The sequence below is a fragment of the Megascapheus bottae genome, chromosome X, assembly GCF_031878675.1.
Source record: "Megascapheus bottae isolate mThoBot1 chromosome X, mThoBot2.hap1, whole genome shotgun sequence".
NCBI lineage: Eukaryota > Metazoa > Chordata > Mammalia > Rodentia > Geomyidae > Megascapheus > Megascapheus bottae.
Genome location: NC_143547.1, coordinates 29,734,548 through 29,757,101, shown reverse-complemented (window position 1 = coordinate 29,757,101; position 22,554 = coordinate 29,734,548). Strand labels below are relative to the sequence as shown.

Sequence of the window (22,554 nt, the reverse complement as noted above, 5' to 3'; positions counted from 1 at the left end):
AATCTTCAGATCTCAACATTTTGATCAGTTAGAATTACTGGTGTGAACCACTAGTGCCCAGCTAGTACCTATTTTTGATCATTATCCTTCAAATACTTAGGTCACTTCTTTTAGGGCCTGGGTTTTAATCAGTGCTTGGTTTGGTCAGTTTCCATCACTGAAATTGTTTAAGGCCAGTCCCTTCAGCTGTCTCCAAGCATGTAACCAGATTAGTAGCCTTATAACCCTGCTCAAGGCTGGCAGCATTAGTGCATGAGACTTCCAGACAAGGGGCTAGATTCTAGAATGGGGAGGTGTGGAATGTCATGGGTGACTGGTCTGACGTTTTTCTCCAAGTAGCCATGACTTCCAAGTCTTTATAATAAATCTCTTTGGGGGGCTGGGAAGGTAGTTTAGTGGTAAAGTGCTTGCCTAGCATGCATGAAGCTCTGGGTTCGGTTCCTCAGTACCACATAAACAGAAAAAACTGGAAGTGGCACCATGGCTCAAGAAGTAGAGTCCTCACCTTCAGCCAAAACAAAACAACAACAAAAGAAAAGCTTAGGGACAGTGCCCAGGCCCTGAGTTCAAGCTCCATAATCAGCAAAAACATATAAATAAATAAATCTGGCACAGAAGCTTAAACTCAGGGCCTCACTGCCTCATTCAGCTTTTTTTTGGTCAGTTGTGGGACTTGAACTCTGGGCCTGGGGGTTGTCCCTGAGCTCTTCAGGTCAAGGCTACCACCCTACTCCTTGAGCCACAGTGCTACTTCCAGTTTTCTGGTGATTAATTGCAGATAAGTGTCTCTGGGACTTTTTAGTGCCCAGGTTGGCTTTGAACCACGATCCTCAGATCTCAGCTTCCTGAGTAGTTAGGATTACAGGCGTGAGCCACCGCGCCTGGCTTCAGCTTTTAATCTTGCCCCTCTCACTAAACAAATAAATAAATAAAAATACAAACCCTAGGAACTCTCACATTTCTCAGAGCCAATACTAAAATCCTACATTCACAGCTATTGTACCAACCCTCAAAGGCAAATGGATGTACCAAACAATCAATGCAGGTTTTCCTAGAGCAGACCCCAGCCCAGGCTCACCTTCTTCAACCAATCCACTCTCCCAGTCACCTGGGGAAACAAGAGCCACCCTCCAGCAATGAAAGTATTTCAGCCCCATCGGCTAGGGATCTTGTGGCAATTCCATCTATAGCAAAACCCAAGAACAGGGCAGAGAAATACACACAACACATTGACCTTCATGTGGGTAAAGTGGAGTTGTTTAAAAATGCAGTGATAAAAACAGACAAAAGAGGCCAGGGCCTCTATTGGGGCGATGACAAAGCAGCCCCACCTTCCCTCCAAGCCTGAAGAGAGAGGCCACCAGGCTCCAACAGGTCTTGGGATGGCAGGCAGGGAGGTAGTAATCTCACTTTAGGCCCACATAGGGAAGTGGGGAGATTGGTGGGACTGATGAAGTGGTGGGACGGAGGTTGATCAAAATGAAGCGGTGGCTTCTGCCCCCTCCTCTGAGTCCCACACCTCAGACTGCAGGTAATCAGCGAATAGAGATTTAGCCCGTCGCAGGACTCGCCCTAGGTGGTGTTTTCGCACAAGGCGATCAAAGTGCATAGCCAGCTCGTTGTAATCTAGCCCATTGCGCATGATGTGATCCCGGTGCTCCAGCAAGATGGCCAGACAGAGGAAGAGCATGAATGGATTCCCCCGGCCAAACTCTTGGGGTGGAGGGAGGCCCACTGGAGATGAAGATGCCAAGGATTTCCCAGAGTGTCGCGGAGTGCCTACCTCTTGCATCAAGGGGGATCCTACGATTATGTCACCAGAGGGAGAGGCTTCCTGGGTAGATGGTGGAGATGAGGAAGATGGAGAGTCAGGGCGGGAAGAGGAGGAAAGCAATGGGTCTGGGGAGTTTAACAAGGGTTCAGAAAGGGACTTGGAATTGATGAGGGCAGCAGGATGGGGTAGGCGGACCAAAGGGTCTCTCCTGGGGCCCATGTTATCCCTGAGTTGCTGGAGGCCATCCAGGCTAGCTTGTCTCAGGAGACGCCCCCCACCACCAGGCCCTTGGCTGGATTTGGCCAAGTGGTGAACGGCATCTTCGAAGGCGCTGCCTCCTCCGCCGGCAGGCCTTAGCATGTGCCTCTGTCGTACCGGCCTCCCTCGGTGGCCACCAAAGCCAGTATCTGACACGTGGCTAGGGGGTCCAACGAGCTCCACTTCATGTTCAGGAGGATCGGGGGGCAATGAGCTCCAGGTGACCTCGAGCATGCGGAGTGCATCATCAAAAGCGAACTCCCGCTTGAGCTCCAGCAACAGCCAACGGTAACAAAAGAAGAGGTCATCAGCTCCCGCCTCACGCAGGTACTGGTAGAAGTCAGGGTCGGCATGGCGTAAGAGTAGTTTAAGATGGGCAAATTTGGTGGCCATGGCACGGCCATCAGGATGGAAGTTGGCAGCCAGGCGCTTCATGATGCCACAGAAACAGACGAAGGCATGACCCTCGTGGTCCATGACAGCAAGGATGGGAGAAGCCAGGTCACTCATACCCTGGCAATAGGACACCTGCGGGTGGGTAACGGCATAGGTGGTAAGCAGGTCATGCAGGGCCCGCAGATGTGGGCCGTCTTCGGGCCCTGCATAGTAGGGGTGGGCGCGGTCTGTGCGCAGCACATCCTTAAGGACGGTGCTTCGGATGAATTCCAGGTCCTCGGGGCTGGCTCGCTGGGCCCACTCGCTCTTGAGCTGCTCGTACTCACGACTCTTGCGTTTCATGTAGTCCATCCGCTCACGGCCTGTCAGTCCATCCGGGTACACATTAAGCAGGTAACGCCATACCACCTGGTCAGGAATGAAAATGGATTAAGCAGGTAACACCATACCACCTGGTCAGGAATGAAAATGGAAGGGATGAGGATGGAGAGAGAGAGAGAGAGAGAGAGAGAGAGAGAGAGAGAGAGAGAGAGAGAGCGAGAGAGCGAGCGAGCGAGAGAGCGCACACCTGTCCTGGTTCCAGGGATTGAATTCAGGGTTTGGGCACTGTCCCTGAGCTTTTTCACTCAAGCATAGGGCTCTCCTACTTGAACTATAACTTCACTTCCACCTTTTTTGGGGATAAGCATCCCATGGACATTTTTGCTCATGTTGACTTTGAACTGTGATCCCCAAATCTCATCCTCTGGATTAGCAAGGATTACCAGCGCCCAGAAAGAGGGGGAGGTTTTACAGCACCCGCCCAGCTCCTAGAGGTTTCTGCCCTTGTCATAAGTCTGCCTTCCATCACTGAGTCTTATTTCCTGTTATTTTTTTTTGTCCAGTCCTAGGTTTGAAATCAGGCCTGAGGCACTGTCCTTGAAATTTCTCAGGACTAGCACTCTTGGACTCATTTAAGTCACAGCAGCACTTCCGGCTTTTTCTGTGTATGTGGTACTGAGGAATCAAACCCAGGGCCTCCTGCTTGCTAAGCAAGCACTCTACCACTAGGCCACGCTCATGGCTCTTATCTCCTCTTAAAATACAAGCATATTGGGTGCTGATGGGTGGTGGCTCAGACCTGTACTCCTATTTATTTAGGAGGCTGAGATCTGAGGATCATGGTTCAAAACCAGCCCAGGTAGGAAGCCAATTTGAGCTGTGGTTCTAAGTGGTAGAGTACTAGCCTTGAGCACAAAAAGTCAGGGGCAGTGCCCAGGCCCTAAGCTCAAGCCCCACAACAAACAGAAAGGAAAAAGACAAGCATCCTGTCTTGGATATCTCCACCCCATACACAGAGATACCTATTAGCATATAAGGGACGGATGCAAGGAGTGGTCAGCTAGGCTTACCTTCCGCAGTGAGGGCTCTACACCGCCATGGTAGATTCGCAAGCGCAACTCTTCAGGACGGGAGAGCTGGCCTTCATGGTTCAGATATGTGTGAAACTCAGCATCATTCAGTGGTGGTTTAAAGGGTTTCACATCTTCTCCATATGACCAGCTCAGCACCTGTTGAACCCTAGATAAGGTGCGACCCACCTAGAAGGGAAAGGAGGGAGGAAGGCCACTAGTCATCAGAGAAGGCTAGGAGCAGATGGCAAAGAGCAGGTTCCAGATCAGAGGTTCCAGGTAGGCCCTGCTCTCCAACCCCAACTGGGTCCCCAGAGTCCCTGAAAACCACCTGAGAGAGGATAGACTGTGTAAAAGGCAGGGCAGCTGTCAGCGATGACCGTTTCTCAGACAGTAGCACGTCAGAACCAATCACATCTTTGGGGCTGATTATATCCCAGTCTTCCAGCAATGGGCCTGTGCAAACAGAGTGAAGAAGCACCAATAAGAATGACGAGGACCCCAAATCTCAGAGCCAGGTCCTCTTCCTGTAAAAACCAAACCAAACCACCAGCAATCTTTCATGTATACATCTCACAAAATATGTGTAATCCCATAATCCCTTCTGTGCTTTGTGAGTTTTTGTGTGTTTTTTTATTTTATTGTTGGGGTAATGTATAGAGGGAGTTACAGTTACATTCATCAGGAATTGGGTGCATTACTTCTCCATACTGATACCCTTTCTCATGTTTTTGGCCCCATTTCCCTCTCCACACCCCCTTCCAATCATCTTGTTCCCCCCCACTTCCCTTCTCTATTTCAAATAAACAAATAAACGTATGTACAATATACCAGGTAACAAAGTCAGATCTTTTTATTTAAATTTGTGCTGGTCCTGGAGCTTGATCTCAGTGCCTGGGCACTATCTCTGAACATTTTTGATCAAGGCTAGTGATCTGTTACTTGAGCCACAGCTAAACTTCAGGCTTTTTGGTGATTAATTGGAGATAAGAATCTCACAGACTTTCCTGGCCAAGAAGGCTTTGAACCTGGATCCTCAGATCTCAGCTTCTAGAGTAACTATGATTACAGGTATAGGCCACCAGAATCTGGCTAAAATGAATTTTTAAAAAGGAAGATAGGTATGTTGCGTGAGGCTCTTTATTTTCTCCTCATCACATTTTTTTCTTTAAAAAAAAAAGGATAAACTAGCTATCAATTCCATAGTACTAAGTGCAAGATATTGTTCTAAGCCTTTTGAAAATGTACCACATACACAGAAAAAGTTGCAAGTGGTGCTATGGCTTGAGTGGTAGAGTGCTAGCCTTAACAAAGCCCAAGGACAGTGCCCAGGCTCTGAGTTCAAGCCCCAGGACTGGCAAAAAAATCAAATGGAAAATGCAAACTCATTTAATATTCACACCAGTCTTTTCAAATAGACACTACTAAAGTCACATTAAAAAATATTGAGAGGTGTGCATTGGTGGCTCACACTTTAATCCTAGCTGCTCAGAAGGCTGAGATCTGATGACCTGGGATCAAAGCCACCCTAGGCATGAAAGGCCGTAAGACTCTTACCTCCAGTTAACCACCAGAAAACCAGAAGTGGTTCAGTGGCTGAAGTGGTAGGGCGATAGCCCTAAGCTCTTGAAGAGCTCAAGGACAGTGCCCAGGAGCAGAGCTATAGCCTCACTTCCCATTTTCTAGAGATTAATTGGAGGTAAGAATCTCAAGGTTTTGTAGTTCCTGGGCTGGCTCTGAACTGCCATCCGCAGATCTCAGCCTCTGAAGTAGCTAAGATTACAGGTGTGAGCCACCTCGCTCAGCCAGTTCAGAAATTTTAAGTTTATGGAATTGTAACTCTTTTGTACAACTATAGAATAATAATAATAATAATGATAATAATAATAATAATAATATTTTTGCCAGTCTTGTGTCTTGAACTCAGGGCCTGGGCACTATCTCTGAGCTTCTTTTGCTCAAGGTTAGCACTCTACCACTTGAACTACAGTGCTACTTCTGCCATTTTCTGTTTATGTGGTACTGAGGAATCAAACCTGGGGCTTCATGCATGTTAGTTAAGCACTCTACCACTATGCCACATTCCCAGCCTATTTATGGCATTTTTTGGTGGATTATTGGAAGTGGAGTCTCCCAGTCTTTCCTGAATTATTAGCTGGCTTCAAACTGCCATCCTCAGATCTCAGCTTCCTAAGTAGCCAGGATTATGGGCATGAGCCATCCACGCCCCTCTGGGGATTCTGATTTGAAGTAAGCCTAGGAAGACAAAATGGCAGAAGTGGAGCTCTGGGTCAACTGGTACAGTGCTAGTCTTGAGTGAAAGCAGTTAAGGAGAGTGTAAGGTGCTGAGTTTGAGCTCTAGGACCAGCAAAATAAATAAGTAAAAAATAAAAATTAAAAATAAAAGGAAATAGCCAGGCATCAGTGACACACCTACAACCCTAGCTTCTCAGGAGGAGGCTGAAATCTGAGGATCGTGGTTTGAAGCCAGTCTGGGAAAAAAAAGTCTGTGAGATTCTTATCTCCAACTACTAGAAAACTGGAAGTGGCACTGTGGCCCAATGTGGTTGAGTACTAGATTTGAGCAAAAAATATCAGAGACAGTTCCCAGGCCCTGAGTTCAAACACTATGTGACTCTCTCTCTCCCCCACAAAAGTAAAACAATGAGCATTGAAACTTTATAAGTGAGTTGAAGATTATGATACTTGAAAATCAAATAGTCTGAAAGAACAAATAAAATGTATCAGTTCAAGGCACAGAACAAGATAATTTATTTCCTTCCTTCCTTCCTTCCTTCCTTTCTTTCTTTTTTACCAGTCCTGGGACTTGAACTCAGGGCCTGGGCACTGTCCCTGAGCCTCTCTGTGCTCAAGGCTAGTGCTCTACCCCTTGAGCCACAGGACCACTTCCAGCTTTTTCTGTGTATGTGGTACTGAGGAATCAAACCCAGGACTTCATGAATCCTAGACAGCACTTTACCACTAGGCTGCACTCCCAGCCCCTACTCTGGCTTTTCTGAGTAGCTTATTGGCGATAGGAGTGTCATGGAGGGCTGGGAGTGCAGCCTAGTGGTAGAATGCTTGCCTAGTGTGCAGGAAGTCCTGGGTTTGAATCTTTGGTACCACATACATAATAAAAGCCCTAGAACTTGTGGGAAAAAAGACTTTAACAGACTTTCTGGCCGGGCTACCTTTAAACTGTGATCCTTAAATCTCAGCCACTTGAGTAGCTAGGATTACAGGCATGAGCCATTGGTACCTGACTAGATGATTTATTTGAATAAGTAGCAAGATGGGAGATTAAACACCAGAGACCTAGGAATGCAGATGAGAAAAGGGATCAAGTGCAGATGTTAGAATAAACAAAAAATAAGTATGATTGGAAAATTTTCCTGAGATGAAGAATAGCCAGTTCTGAGGCTTGACTCAGGGCCTGGGCACTGTACCTTAGCTTCTTTTGCTCAAGGCTAGCACTCTACCACTTGAGCCACAGTGCTACTTCTGGCTTTTTCTGTTTATATGGTACTGAGGAATCAAATCCAGGACTTCATGCACGCTAGGCAAGTACTCTACCACTAAGCCACATTCCGAGACCTGGTATTTGTTTTTGCCAGCCATAGGATTTGAACTCAGGGCCTTGACACTGTTCTTGGACTTTTCTCAAAGCTACTATTCTACCACTTGAGCCATAGCATGACTTCTGGCTTTTTCTGTGTACGTGGTACCAAGGAATCAAACCCAGGGCTTTATGCATACTAAGCAAGCATTCTACCACTAGGTCAAACTCCCGGCCTTTTTTTTTAATTTAAAATTTTTCTTGTTATTATGAAATTAGAGGTGATGTACAGTGGGGGACTCTAAGTTAGATAATGACTTTTTTTTCCAAGGGGGACAATGTTATCCCTTTCTTGGCTTTTTTAATTTTTATTTTTTGCTGGTCCTGGGTTTAACTCAGGGCTTTTTCAACTCAAGGCTAGTGCTCTACCACTTCAGCCACAGCTCTGCTTCTAGCTTTTTCATTTGTAATTAATTGGAGATAAGAGTCCCATGGACTTTCCTGCCTAGGTTGACTTCAAATTGCATTCCTCAGATCTCAGCCTCCTGAGCTGATAGAATTATAGTTATGAGCCATCAGTCTGGATTCGCATGTCTTGAGATGGCATCATTTTCCCTTGGGCTTAATTTTATATTGTGCACTATGGTTCCTAGGAGTTTAACAGGCCTCACTAGTGCATGTGCGCGCGCGCGCGCGCACACACACACACACACACACACACACACACACACACACACACACTCTGTATGTCTCCATATATCATCTAACCTACAGCAGGCTACTCTGTCCGGATCTGTGTAAGTATACTAGCAAGGTTGATACAATGATGCATTTCTCAAATTTGTGTTCAACACAGATCACACATAAAATGACAAACAGATAACACAACAGGGGATTTGTGATTTTACAATAGGGTCCCTAGAATATAACTGACTTAGTATGTTATTAAGAATTTAAAAATGGAGTTGGAGGAATGGTGCAGGTGGTAGAGTCCTAGCCAATGAGCAAAGGTGTCAGATACTCAGTTCAAATCCCAGTCTGGGGCGGGGGGAAGGAGGAATAAAATTTAAAAAGAAAACCAAACTACCAGGAAATGGAAATGAGAGTTTTTTCTTTTGTTGCTGTTTTTTCTTTTCTTTTTGTCTTGAAACAGGGTGAACAAATGCAACAGTGATACTTACTAGATACCATGTTGAAAATGAACTATGCAATTTGTGGGTGGAGAAGGAACCAAAGGAAGGGGTGACATTGTCCAAAAAAAAAAAATGGAAATCATGTCCCTGGTGGTGGCTCATACCTGTAATCCTAGCTACTGAGGAGGCTGAGATCTGAGAATGGCAGTTCATAGCCAGCCCGGGCACTAAAGACTGTGAGACTCTTATCTCCAATCACCCACTAGAAAACCGGAAATAGATTTTTCTATGTATGTGGTACTCAGGAATTGAACCTGGGTCTTTATGCATGCTAGGCAAGCGCTCTACCTAATGGCCAAACTCCTGGCACCCCAACTGTTTTTTTTTCTGTTTTTTTTTAAAGCATAAATCTAAGGGCTGGGAGTTTGGCCTAGTGGTAGAGTGCTTGCCTAGCATGCACGAAGACCCGGGTTCAATTCCCCAGTACCACATACATAGAAAAATGCCGGAAGTGGTGCTGAGGCTCAAGTGGTAGAGCTCTAGCCTTGAGAAAGTCCAAGGACAGGGGCCAAGCCCAGGACTGGCACACACACACACACACACACACACACACACACACACACACACAAAAGCATAAATCCAGCTCTGAGGTAGCCAAGAAAAGTTGAAGAAAATGAATCCTAAAAGTACACCAGATGGACAAACACAAACAAAAAGCAAAAACAATATGAATGTCAGAAAAAGCACCACAGAAGCCCAAAAGTACTTAATAGAAAAGAGAGCCATTAGACACTGACACACATTGATAAAAATAGGCTGAGAATTTCTTCATCTGGTGTCAAAATCTGACCTGGACCGACAGGAGTTTTAGTCTTTACATAACCTGCTTAGTGTGAATACACATACATTTCCCAAAGAAACAGCCAAATGCTTCATTATGTACTGCTGGGCCACACTCTGCTTGTATTACATAATGTGTATGCATGCATTGCCTTTCTTTATCATGAAGTTGTCAAACATGTTAAACTCTAAAGTAATATATAAATCTAGTATAAAGCTAACCAGAAATCTAATGGGGATTTTCTGTAGAACTCGATGAAACTATTTAAAGGTTCATATGAAGAAACTATGGTGAAGAAAGCGTGGCATCAAAGGCTCACACCTGTAATCCTAGCTACTTCAAGAGGCTGAGATCTCAGGATCAAGGTTCAAAGCCAGCCAGGGTACAAAAGTCCATGATACTCTTTTTTTTTGCCAATCCTGGGCTTGAGCTCAGGGCCTGAGCACTGTCCTTGGACTTTCTCAAGGCTAGAGCTCTACCACTTGAGCCTCAGCACCATTTCTGGCTTTTTTCTATGTATGTGGTACCGAGGAATCGAACCCGGGTCTTCGTGCATGCTAGGCAAACACTCTACCACTAGGCCAAACTCTCGGCCCCCATGATACTCTTATATCCAGTTACCCACGAAGAAACTGAAAGTGGCACTGTGGTTCAAGTGGTAGAGCACTAGCCTTGAGCTGAAGAGCTTAGGGACAGCGCCTAGGCCCAGAGTTCAAGCCCCACAACTAACAATAAAAAAAGAAAAAATAACCAAGAAGCTGGGCACCAGTGGCTCACACCTGTAATCCTACCTACTCAGAAAGCAGAGATCTGAGAATTCAGGTTCAAAGAGAGCCTAGGCAGAAGAGTCCGTATGAAACTCTTATCTAATTAACCAGGCAAAAAAGGGAAGTAGCATTGTGGTTCAGGTGGTAGAGTGCTAGCCTTGAGCACCAAAGGGCTCAGGGACAGCACCTAGACCATGAGTCCAAGCTCCACAACCAGCAGGAAAAAAAAATAAAAAAGGATAGCTAAGAAAAAGAACAATGGGCTTGCCTTATTAAAACTAACCACAGCTGGGTGCTAGTGGCTTACATCTTTAGTCCCAGCTATCAGGCTGAGATCTGAGGATTGAGGTTCAAAGCCAGTCCAAGCAGGGAAGCCTGTGAGACTTTTATAGTCAATTAACCACCAAAAAGCCCAAAGTGGAGCTATGGCTCAAGTGGTAAAACACTAGCCTTGGACAAAAAAGCCAAGGGACAGCTGGGTGGAGTGGCTCATGCCTGTAATCCTAGCTACTCAGGAGGCTAAGATCTGAGGATCATGGTTCAAAGCCAACCCAGACACTAAAGTCTGTGAGATTCCTTTCTCCAATTAACCTCCAGAAAACCAGAAGTGGTGCTGTAACTCAAGGGGTGGGGTGATAGCTTTAAACTGAAGAGCTCAGGGACAGCACCCAGGCCCAGTGTCCAAGCCCCATGACAAAAAAAAAAGCTAAGGGACAGTACTCAGTTCCTGAATTCAAACCCCAGCACTGGCACACATGCACACATGCATTCATTTCCCCCTCCCACACCCCGAAAACCTGACCACAAGAATAATATGGTATATTGAAAAAAAATAGAATAATATGGTATTGGCATAGCAACAAATAAATCAATCCATGTATATACTAAATCCAAGTTTACCTATGTACATAGAAATATCTTGTGTAATGAAAGTAACATTTATAATCAATGCAACAAAAATCGACTATTTAACAAATGATGCTGATATATTTAACTATATGAATTTTCTTTTTTTGGTTGCAGGTTAAGGAAAATAGAGCATCAAGCATGTCAGACAAGTGTTCTAGAACTAAGTTATGTTCACAGGCCCAAAAAATAATTTTTCAAAGCTAGATCTATTACCAGGTGCTGGTAGCTCATGCCTATAATCCTAGTTACTTAGGAGACTGAGATCTGAGAATCCCATTTCAAAGCTAGCACAGGTAGAAGTCTATGAAAGTCTTATTTTCAGTTAACCAGCAAAATGTCAGAAGCGGGGCTGGGAGTTTTGCATGGGCTTCATCCATGCTAGGCAAGCACTCCACCACTAAGTCATATTCCCAGACTCACATTGTTCTTATTAAAAATAAAAACAGAGGGGCCAGGAGTTTGGCCTAGTGGTAGAGTGCTTTGCCTAGCATGCACGAAGACCCGGGTTCGATTCTTCAGTACCACATACATAGCAAAAAGCCAGAAGTGGTGCTGTGGCTCAAGTGGTAGAGCCCTAGCCTTGAGAAAATCCAGGACAGTGCTCAGGCCCTGAGCCCAAGCCCGGGACTGGCAAAATAAATAACAAATAAATAAATAAATAAATAATAAATAAATAAAAACAGAGAGCCAGGTGCTTGTGCCTCACATTTGTAGTTCTAGCTACTCATGAGGCTGAGACCTGTGGGTCACCATTTGAAGCCAGCCAAGGCAAGAAAGTCCTTGAGAAGCTTTTTTTTGGCCAGTCCTGGGGCTTGAACTTAGGGCCTGAGCACTGTCCTTGGACACTTTTTGCTCAAGGCTAGCACTCTGCCCCTTGAACCAAACGCTACTGCCAGCTTTTTCTGTGTATGTGGTTTCAGGGAATCGAACCCAGGGCTTTGTGCACATTAGGTAAGCATGCTACCACTAGGCTACCCTCCTGGCCCCAAGTCCTTGGTAGAATGCTAGCCTTGAGTAAAAAGCTACGGGACAGTACTCAGAATTTCAAAGTTCAAGCTCCAGGACAAGCAGGTAACAAACAAAAAACTCAAAACACTATATTTACTGGGTACCTAAAACTTATTTTCTAGTGCCAGCATGAAGACTTAAACTCAGGGCTTTGCATTCTTGCTTGGCATTCCCATTCAGTCTGGTGCTCTATCACTTGATTTACATTGCCAATCTGGCTTTTACTAGTTAAGTGGACATGGAATGTCACGCATCTTGCTGCTTGGGCTGGCATCTAATGGTTCCTTCAGGTATTAGCCTTATGATTAGCTAGAATTACAGGCATGAGCCACGTATCTAGCTATGTGGTTAAAAACAACCTTAAACTAGGCAAGGTGGCAAATACCTGTAATTCTAGTACTAGAAACTAATGCAGAAGATTCAGTTCAGGCTATCCTGGGCTACCCTCCGTGTCTTTTTTTTTTGGTGGTGGGGGGTAGTTATTTGGAGATAAAAAGTCTCAAGTTTTCTCTTTTCTTTTGTTGCCCTTTGGTTAATCTCATATTGTTACTGTATCTGACTTTGTTACCTGGCATATTGTATATATGTTTATTTGAAATAGGAAAGGGAAGGGGGAAAACAAGATGATTGGGAGGGGGTGGGGGAAGGAAATGGGGACAAAAACATGAGAAGGGGTATCAATGTGTGAGAAGTAATGCACCTACTATCTGGTGAGTATAACTGTAACTCCTCTGTACAGTACAATAAAAAAGTCTCAAATACTTTCTACTGGTTTTGAACTATTATCCGCAGACCTCGGCTTCCTGAGTAGTTATGATTACAGGTTTAAGTCACTGATGTCTAGCTATTTTAAAAAGTTAACTTTCAAAGGACAGAGTCCAAACCCTGAGTTCAAGCCCGAGGACTGGCACATGTGCACATGCACATGCACATACACAATATAGATAAATAAAAATGTAGTTTTGGCCAGGTGCCAGTGGCTCATGCCTATGATCCTAGCTACTGCTACTCAGAAGACTGAGATCCTTGGTTCAAAGTCTGCCCCTCAGGCAGCAAAGTCTTTTTTTTGCCAGTCCTGGGGATTGAACTCTTTCTCAAGGTTTCTCAACTTCCAGCTTTTTCTATGTATGTGGTATTCAGGAATAGAACCCAGGGCTCTGTGCATGGTAGGCAAGCACTCTACCACTAGGCCATGAGAAACTCTTACCTTCAATAAACTACTCAGAAAAAGCCAGGAGTGGTGCTGTGACTCAAGCAGTAAAGCACTAGCCTTAAGTAAAGGGAAGTTCAGGGAGAGAGCTGAGGCCCCAGAGTTCAAGCCCCAAGACTGGTAAAGATGAAAAATAAAAATAAAGGTAGTTTTGCCAGTTTGGAGGTTTCTTAACTGAAAATAGACCTTCCCTATGATCCCACCATACCAACATCCTGCACCTATCCTGAGCATCATAACCCAGGATATGATAAAGACACCTGGTCAGCCATGTTCATCTCTGCACTATTCACAATAGCCAAGTGATAGAAACAACACAGATACCCTACCACAGATGAGCAGATAAAAAATTTGATACACACACACACACACACACACACACACAATGGAATTCTACATAGCCAACAGACAAGATAAAATAATGACATTCTCTGGGAAGTGGATGAAATTAGAGCGAATCATGTTGAGTGAGATAAGTCAAGACCAAAGGAACAAAAGTTGCATGGTATCCTTAATATGTGGATATTAGATCCAAACAATACAAGAGCGATGACTCAATATTTGGGTACCCAAGATTATGGACATGGTCTTGGAGATTTAAGCATAACTACACAGACATAAAAATCTACGATGGGCTATATATTCTATAGACATAATGTTTTATTACATATATTAATATGTATCTATGACATATAAACCCTCAGCTTAATTTTAATTATGTTCTAAAAATATAACCAGTGATTGTATATAGAGATTCCCTTCTTGAATACTTGTTTGTTAAACAGGACATTTGAAATGTGATGTAAAAAAATCAATGTTAATAAATTCTTTAATTAAAAAACACTTTAATTTCCAGCCAAAAAATAAATAAATTAAAGGTAGTTTATCCAAAGAGACAGGTATTTATCTTTGTTCTTCTCTCTTTTGTTTACTGGAATTCTTCTCAGTTCATATGCAGGTGGGGCTTTCCTCATGTTTATTACCTGGGCAGAGTTGATTTCTTTCTTGCAATACTGCTAGTATGTACACTATATAAGTAAGGGAATGAAGTTTGGGGAATTACTTAAGTGAGGAAGTCACTTAATCTATGCCTACCTATTATTTTTTTTGCCAGTCCTGGGCTTGAGCTCAGGGCCTGATGAGTACTGTCCTTGGACTTTCTGAAGGCTAGAGTTCTATCACTTGAGTCTCAGCACCACTTCCAGATTTGTCTATGTATGTGGTACCGAGGAATCAAACCCAGGTCTTCAGTCATGCTAGGCAAGCACTCTACCATTAGGCCAAACTCCCAGTCCCTCTGGCTGCCTACTTTTATCTGTCTTCCTTTAAAATTTTTGCATTTTTATTATAAAAGTGATGTACAGAGGGATTAGAGCTACATAAGTCAAGTAAAGAGTACATTTCTTGGGCTAGGAATATAGCTTAGTGGTAGAGTGCTTGCCTAGCATGTATGAAGCCCTGGGTTTGATTCCTCAGCATCACATAAACAGGAAAAGCTGAAAGTGGTGCTGTGGCTCAAGTGGTGGAATGCTAGCCTTGAGCACAGAGAGGGACAGTGCCCATATATATATATATATTTCTTTTAGAAAAATATCACCCTCACTATCTTTCTGACTCTTGTTTGTTCTCTCTCCCTCTTTTCCTCAAAACTGCCGATCTTGGCCAGGAGTTTGGCCAAGTGGTAGAGTGCTTGCCTAGCATGCACAAAGACCTGGGTCGATTCCTCAGTACCACATACATAGAATAAGCTGGAAATGGAGCTGTGGTTCAAGTGGTAGAATGCTAGCCTTAAACAAAAAAGCTCAAGGACAGTAGCCAGGCCCAAAATTTAAAAGGACTGATACACATACAACTTGTTGGGCATTTTCTAAATGTGGGAGCTAATGCCTGTAATCCTATAATACTTAGGAGGCTGAAGTTAGGAGGATTACAAGTTTGAGGCCAACTTGGTAAATGATTGAGATTTTGCCTTAAAATAAAAAAAAGGAAAAGAGGAAAATGTAGAATTCAATGTAGAGTGTTTGCCTAGTAGGTACAAGGCCCTGGATTCCATCCCCGCCTCTCCAGTGGGGGGGTGGGGTGGGGAGGGGAAAACCACTTCTGCTACTTTTGTTTCATCTCACCCTGCTACATGTAAATACATGATATCTGCTGCATTATTTGCATATACCCAAGCACTTTACTTTTTCACATCTATGTTTTCCTAAGATCTGGAATATTTTTCTTAAACAGCTCTAAAACCGTTACCATATTGCCATGATTCAGAAGCAACTGCCAATGCAAGAGTATTACTAGTCTGAAAAATTGAAATATAAGACCTGTAAATCTTTGAGTGAATATCAAGATAATGCTCAAAAAAGTTTAGGACTTTTATGCAGGGTGCTGGTGGCTCACACCTGTAATCCTAACTATTCAGGAGTCTGGTATTGGAGGACTGTGGTTAGATGCCAACCCAGGAAGAAAAATCCATGCGATTTTTATCTCTAATTAGCTAGCAAAATGCTGGAAGTAGAGTTGTAGCTCAAGTGGTAGAGCACCAGCTTTGAGCAAAAAAGCCAAACAAGAGCACAAAGCCCTCAGTTCAAGCCAAGCAACAACCAGCACACACCAAAAAGTTTAGGATTTTAAACATTTCAAATTTCAATTTTTTGAATCAGAAATATTCAACAGGTAAATATATTTGTGTGTGTGTGTGTGTGTGTGTGTGTGTGTGTGTGTGTGTGTGTGAGAGAGAGAGGGGGGGGGGGGAGAGAGAGAGAGAGAGAGAGAGATGGGGCTTAAACTGGCCTGGGTACTGTCCTTGAGCTCTTCAGCTCAAGGCTATCGCCCTACCCTTGGGCCTGAGTGTTGTCCCTGAACTCTACAGCTGAAGGCTAACACCCTACCCTTGAGCCAAATCCCACTTCCCATTTTCTAGAGGTTAGTTGGAGATAAGAGTCTCAGGTCCTTTTGTGCCCATGCTGGCTTTGAACCTTGATCCTCAGATCTCACTCTCCTGAGTAGCTAAGATTATAGATGTTAGCTACCGCACCCATGTACCAGCTCCAATAATGGTTTTGTGGCTAGCTTGGGCTGCATAGTGAGGCTCTGTCTTAAAGAATGATTATCTAGGGCTGGTTGCTTAGTGGTAGAGTGCTTGCTTAGCATGCACAAGGCCCTGGGTTCTATTCCTAGGTATCACAGAAATGAAATAAGTGAAACAAACTTCCTTTTGTTGGGGGCCAGTGGCTCACACCTATACTCCTAGCTAATTAGGAGGCTGAGATCTGAGACTCATGGTTCAAAGCCAGCCCTGGCATGGAAGTCTGTGAGACTCTTTTCTCCATAAATCACCAGATGTGGCACTGTGGTGCAAGAGCTCAGGGATAGCGCCCAGGCTGAGATCAAGCCTCACAAAACACACACACACACACACACACACACACACACACACAAATTAATTAATTAAAAATATAGTTATAACATTGATGCTATATACTTGTCTATTGCATTATATAATTAGAATATACATTATTAGGTTCTAAGTTAGCACAGTACAATATCATAATTAGAGCTAATGCTTTTTTGAGTATCCTGTTTGTGGCCATGTTCTGTTGCAAGCATTTTATGTGGATTTCTCATTGACTTTACCTGTGCTTACACATAAAGAAACAGAGCCCCAGTGGTAAAGACACTGAGACAGACTGAGTTAGGATTTTCCAGTCCAGGATACCTTGCTGTGTGGCCCATTGAGGGCACAGACTGTGAGGGAAGGAGTTTTCCTATGGGGGAAGGGTCGGCCCCAGAACAGTGCCTTAGGCACTAGGTACTTACTGTCCTCTGAAGGTCGAATGTCTACTCGTAGCTGCAGGTAGGGTTTGGAGGCGGTGGTGAAAGCTGTACTCAGGTCCCAATCAGACAGTAAGGAGAAGTAAGCTTCCTGTCCTAGGCGATCTCGGACTAGGTAGCTGATACCAAAGTTCTTCTTCCTGGACAGAGAATACCAAGGAGCTCTCAGGGGCCCCAGTTTCCTGGAAGCCTCAGGGACAGTTTCTAACACAAGGGGGATAATGTGGAAGGTGTTGAAAGTGACTTTCTACTTCCTGTTGGGTGCTAGGCTAAGGATTGTGGGTAGCCTGAGGTCAGGTCATTTATAGCTATTTTGTTACACAAACACAGAAATAGATACAAACCTGCTTATATCTGGAGGACACACTGAAAACTGGTAAAATGTTGGTCCCTTCTGGGGACTATAACAGTGTAGTTGAGTGATGGAAGTAGAAAGCCTTCTTACTACACAGAAAATAAAGCAATCTGTATGTTTGTTATTTCTTACAACAAAAAATGTTTATGAACAAAAGTTAAAAAAACAATTAAGAATTCACTCTTCAGATATACTTGGGCAACTATGCTGTAATAATCAGCATAACTTTGGAAATATCTTAACTCTCCATTAATCTACCAATTCTATACTGTTTCCATTTGTTACCACATGGGCATATATAATCCTCCAAAATACCACCATAACAAAATAATCATCACACCTGTTCCTCAAGACACCAACTTGTTTTTTTTTCTTTTTTTTATTGTAATTAGTAAAAGGGTTACATGATATTTGCCAGATAGAAGGTGCATTAATTCACATACATTGATACCCTTTCACATGTCTTGGCACCCATTTCCCTCCCCCCCCCCACATCCCCCATTTTTTTCTTTTTTTTGTGGATTATGGGACTTGAACTAGGCCTGGACAATGTCATTGAGCTCCGTAGCTCAAGGCTACTGCCCTACCTCTGGGCCTGGGTGTTGTCCCTGAGCTTTTCAGCTCAAGACTACACCCTGCCCTTGAACCAAGTCCCGCTTCCCATTTTAGTCCCGCTTCCCATTTTCTAGCAGTTAATTGGAGATAAGAATCTCAGGCTCTTTTGTGCACGAACTGGCTTTGAACCTTGATCCTCAGATCTCAGCCTTCTGAGTAGCTAGGATTACAGGTGTGAGCCACCATGCTCGGCATAGGACACCAACTTTTGTGTGTGTGTGTGTGTGTGTGTGTGTGTGTGTCACAGACTTGTACTGTTGCTTGGCTTTTTCACTCAAAGCAGATGCTCTACCACTTGAGCCACACCCCAACTTCTGGCTTTTCATTGATTGACAAAAGAGTCTCTCAGGTTTTGCTGCGCAGGATGACTTTAAACTAGATCCTCACATCAGTCTTCTGAGTAGTTAGGATTACAGGCATGTGCTACCAGTGCACCCAGTGGGACACCAATTTTCAACTATCAGGTTGGTATATCTTTTAGTAACCTCTGCAACAAGTTTTGTAGTTGTAGTTTATGAGATAGGGTCTCACTATGTATCCCAGACTAGCTTTATATTCTTAATCCTGCCTCAGCCTCCTGAGTGCTGGGATTATATTTTCAGCCATCACACCTGGTAAAACAAGTATTTTATTATTTTTGTAAGTGTGTGTGTGTGTGTGTGTGTGTGTGTGTGTGTGCGCGCGCGCGCGCGCGCGTGCACGCCAGTCCTGGAGCTTGAATTCAGGGCTTGAGCACTGTTCTTAGACACTTTCTATTCAAGGCAAGTGCTCTGCCACTTGGGCCACAGCGCCACTTCCGGCCTTTTCTGTGGATATGATACCGAAGAGCTGAACCCAGGGTTTCATGCATGCTAATCAAGCACTCTACCACTAAGCCACATTCCCAGCCACAATCAGCTTCTTTTGCTCAGTCTTTTCTGCTGGTGCTCTACCACTTGAGCCAATGCCTCTAGCCCAGATTTTGGTTAGCTAACTGGAAATGATCTGGGATTTTTCTACCGAGGTTGGCCTCAAACCATGATATTTATTTATATCTCAGCCTTCTGTTACCTAGAATTACAGGCATGAGTCACTGCCACTTGGTAAAACAAGCATTTCATATGTTGCTAGTGAAATTGTAAATTGGTAAAAACCCATCTGGAGACCATTTTTAAAAGGTCCATTCAAAGTTTAAAAGAACACACCCTGTAGCTCAGAAATACAATTGCTTACAGTTTTCTTATAACTTCTCAAATACTCTGAAATATATGTGTAACACCAAAACCCTACCAAACAAAACAAGCACAAAAGTCAGACAACTGTTGTTGCGTTGACTGGCTAGGCCTTGGTCACTACCTACTCACCCGTTCAGGTCAAAAGCTCGCATAAGAATGTGCTGTAATACATCCAATGAGGTGATCTGTGGGTCTACAGCAAAAGATCGATATTCAGGTGGTAAGAAGTTTTCACATTTCTGGGGAAAGAAGACATGGTAGTCCATTCAAGGCTAAATCGTTGCACTGATGAATGAATGAGGTACAGAGAGGAAGGAGGCAAGGTCAGAGAGGTGGGCAGGACTAGAATAAGATGAGTATTCTGGGCTACTAATAGGACTTGGGTTTTTTTTATGAGGGAGAGGAAATCTTGGGTTTTTTTGTTTTTGTTAGGTGCCAGTACTGGGGTTTGAACTCGAGGATATCACAACTCTTTGTAACTTTTTTTTTTATCGACAATCCTGGGCTTGAGCTCAGGGCCTGAGCACTGTCCTTGAACTTTCTCAAGGCTAGAGCTCTACCACTTGAGCCTCAGCACCACTTCTGGCTTTTTTCTATGTATATGGTACCGAGGAATGGAACCTGGGTCTTTGTGCATGCTAAGTAGCCAGCACTCTACCACTAGGCCAAACTCCTGGCCTCCCAAATTTTTTTTGTTGGGTCATGGAGCTTGAACTCTGGGCCTGGATGCTGTCCTTGAGCTCTTCAGCTCAAGGCTACCACCCTATCCCTAGAACCTCGGCACCACTTCCCCTTTTCTACTGATCAATTGGAGATAAGGGTCACCCAGTCTTTAGTGTCCAGGCTGGCTTTTAACGGAGATCCTCAGATCTCAGCCTCCTGAGTAGCTAGGATTACAGGCATGAGCCACCGCCCCCAGCTCTTAAATTTTACCTTTAGTGTTTTTTTTGACAGTCCTGGGTTTGAACTCAGGGTCTAGGTGCTATCCCTGAGCCTCTTATTGCTCAAGGTTAGCACTCTACCACTTGAGCCACAGTGCCACTTCTATTTTTTTCTGAGTACTTAATTGAAGATAAGGACTCGCACAGACTTTTCTGCCCAGGCTGGCTTTGAACTGTGATCCTCAGATGTCAGTCTTCTAAGTAGCATGAATTATAGGTGTGAGACACTGGTACTCAGCCTTTTAATGTTTTTAATTCTGCTTAAGAGTCAATTTTTGTAAAAGTGATTTGATATGCCATTTTTATTGCGCATGCGTGCATGTGCGTGAGTGAGTGAGTGTGTCTGTGTGTGTGTGCTGGTACTGGAACTTGAATTTATGGCTTCATGCTCTTACTTGGCACTCTCCCCTTCCACTCAAGGCTACTGTTCTATCACTTAAAACCACACCTCCAGTTCTGGCTTTCTGCTAAATAAAAGTGAAGCTAAGAGTCTTGAGGATTTGTCTGCCCAGGCTATCTATTTCTTAACTTCAATCCTCAGATTTCAGCCTCTTGAGTAGCTATGATTAAGGTGTGAGCTACTGGTGCCTTTGTTTAATATCTCTCTCTCAGTTTCTAATTTAATGTTTTTGATGTTTGTACTGTAGCTGGAATTCAAGGTCTGGATGCTGTCACATCTTTTTCATTCAAGGCTGACATTCTACCATGTAAGCACACCTCCACTTTCAGCTTTTTTTGCTGGTTAATTGGAGATCAGTCTCATAGACCTTTCAGCCTAGGCTGGCTTCAAACTGCTGTCCTCAGACTTCAACCTCCCCAGTAGCCGGGCTTAAAAATATCTCTTGACACTCATTACTACCGAGGTCACTATCATAGTCTGAGCTCTGGGCACTGTTTGCTGGAACCAGAAGTTTGTTTTCCCCCCTTGGAGTTCACAGTAAAGGCCATTGCTAGGCAGGAATGAGAAGAGCCCTTCCGTGCGTCTTACCACTCTGCTCTTCTTACTCTTCCGTGCTTCAGCAATATGGAAACCTACCAGAATTTGTCAAGCTCACCCCACCTCCCAGCTTTTGCCAGGGCTGTTCCCTCTATCTAAAACTCTCTTCTCCATCTGAAATGCGCATGGATGACCCCTTTTAATTCAGATCTGTGGCCTTCCAATAACTCCTGAGGATTTTCCTATACATGAACTCCCAAGTTCAGAATCTTTGTTGTTATTTCACCACAGCACGAAGGATCTGAAGCATCTCAGTTGTTTCCCTCCTCCTCCCCCACCCCTTCCACCAGAACATGGGCTGAATGATGGGGACTCACAAAAAAGTGTTCTCTCAACACCTATGTATTGCAGGATTTCCTTTACCCCCTCATTCCTAAAGGTTCCACCCCTCCACTACTGCAACCCCAACTCTCAGCCCACCTCTGCACCCATATAAGCTCTATCCACCTATTTCAGCCCCAGTCCCACCATTTTCAGTCCCACGCCCCGAGCTATCTCTCTAACACCCAAGCCTCCAGTCCCCCCCACCTCCATTATTATAGTCTGAAGCCTTGCCCCTCTGGTTATGCCCCAAGCTTCGGGTCCCTCCCTCGATCCTACAAGAGCCATCATGTTCCAATCCTTCGGGGATACCAGGGCAGATGGGCCAAAGGGTTGCTCGTCGGCTCACCTTCACTCGTACTCGGACCACCTCTCGTTCTTCCTCCTCTGTCTGAAGTCTCCCACCGGGCGGGGGCACTCCGGCGCTGGCAAAATCTGAGGACCCGGAGGTTGTTGCCATCCCGCCGCCACCTGCCTCAGGGTGACGTTTGACCCCTTTGGCCCCCTACCCTTTATACACGTAGCCTACAGTGAGGGCACCCGTGGCCCCACCTTGCGCCGGGGCCGGGGCGCAGGCGCAGAACATACCATGCGATCTCTCCCCCCACACCATCCCTCACCGCCCCTCCCACCTGGCCCTGGCTGGAAGTCGCATCTGCGCGTGCGCCTAATGTGCTCTTGTTCAGAGTCCCACCCCTAAAGTCAGACTCCAGTCCCACAGCTCGGTTGTTTTGGCAGTCTACTTCCGGATTCGTCTAAGGGCGTGGTAAACTGACAATTGGTTCCAGAGAGAAGTAGGCGGGGAAAGGAAACTGCGTGATGGCTTAGCACCAAGTTTCCTCACTGCTCTGCTGACAGATGATGTCATCTTTCAGGGAGAGCTGTGGCCCTTGCCTTAAGGAATTCTCAAAACACAAAGAAAATAGCTTTTCCAGTCTTTTTAAAAATAATTTACACCTTATGAAAATTCATGGAACGGTACTTGTATCATTTTTACCCTTCCTGTATGCTTGGTATACTCCATTAACTAATGCCGGGTA

The 22,554-nt window shown here is 44.5% G+C and overlaps 1 protein-coding gene across 2 annotated transcripts; it reads right to left on the bottom strand.

Annotated features, from left to right (window-relative positions):
* Positions 1–1,239: 1,239 nt before the first annotated feature.
* Positions 1,240–22,111, bottom strand: Tbc1d25 (TBC1 domain family member 25). 2 transcript variants are annotated; one of them, XM_090326016.1, is made up of 7 exons: positions 21,864–22,111; positions 19,385–19,494; positions 17,057–17,211; positions 4,151–4,275; positions 3,820–4,008; positions 2,150–2,836; positions 1,240–1,834 (listed from the first exon to the last, which is right to left on the bottom strand). In XM_090326016.1, exons 1-7 carry the CDS (start codon positions 21,972–21,974, stop codon positions 1,475–1,477), a joined length of 1,737 nt encoding a protein of 578 aa, XP_090182142.1. In that variant the 5' UTR covers positions 21,975–22,111; the 3' UTR covers positions 1,240–1,474. The 2 variants fall into 2 exon arrangements, with proteins under 2 accessions (XP_090182142.1, XP_090182141.1); XM_090326015.1 differs by having other exon boundaries at positions 1,240–2,836.
* Between the last annotated feature and the right edge of the window lie 443 nt (positions 22,112–22,554).

What these genes read in the sequence shown, in the direction of transcription:
- Tbc1d25 (XM_090326015.1), bottom strand. Translation starts at nt 21,974, where the DNA reads ATGGCAACAACCTCCGGGTCCTCAGATTTTGCCAGCGCCGGAGTGCCC. An exon ending in CACAGTCTATCCTCTCTCAG is followed by an intron (nt 4,009 to 4,150) that starts GTGGTTTTCAGG and finishes TTTCCCTTCTAG; the next exon opens with GTGGGTCGCACCTTATCTAG. An exon ending in TAGAGCCCTCACTGCGGAAG is followed by an intron (nt 2,837 to 3,819) that starts GTAAGCCTAGCT and finishes ATTCCTGACCAG; the next exon opens with GTGGTATGGCGTTACCTGCT.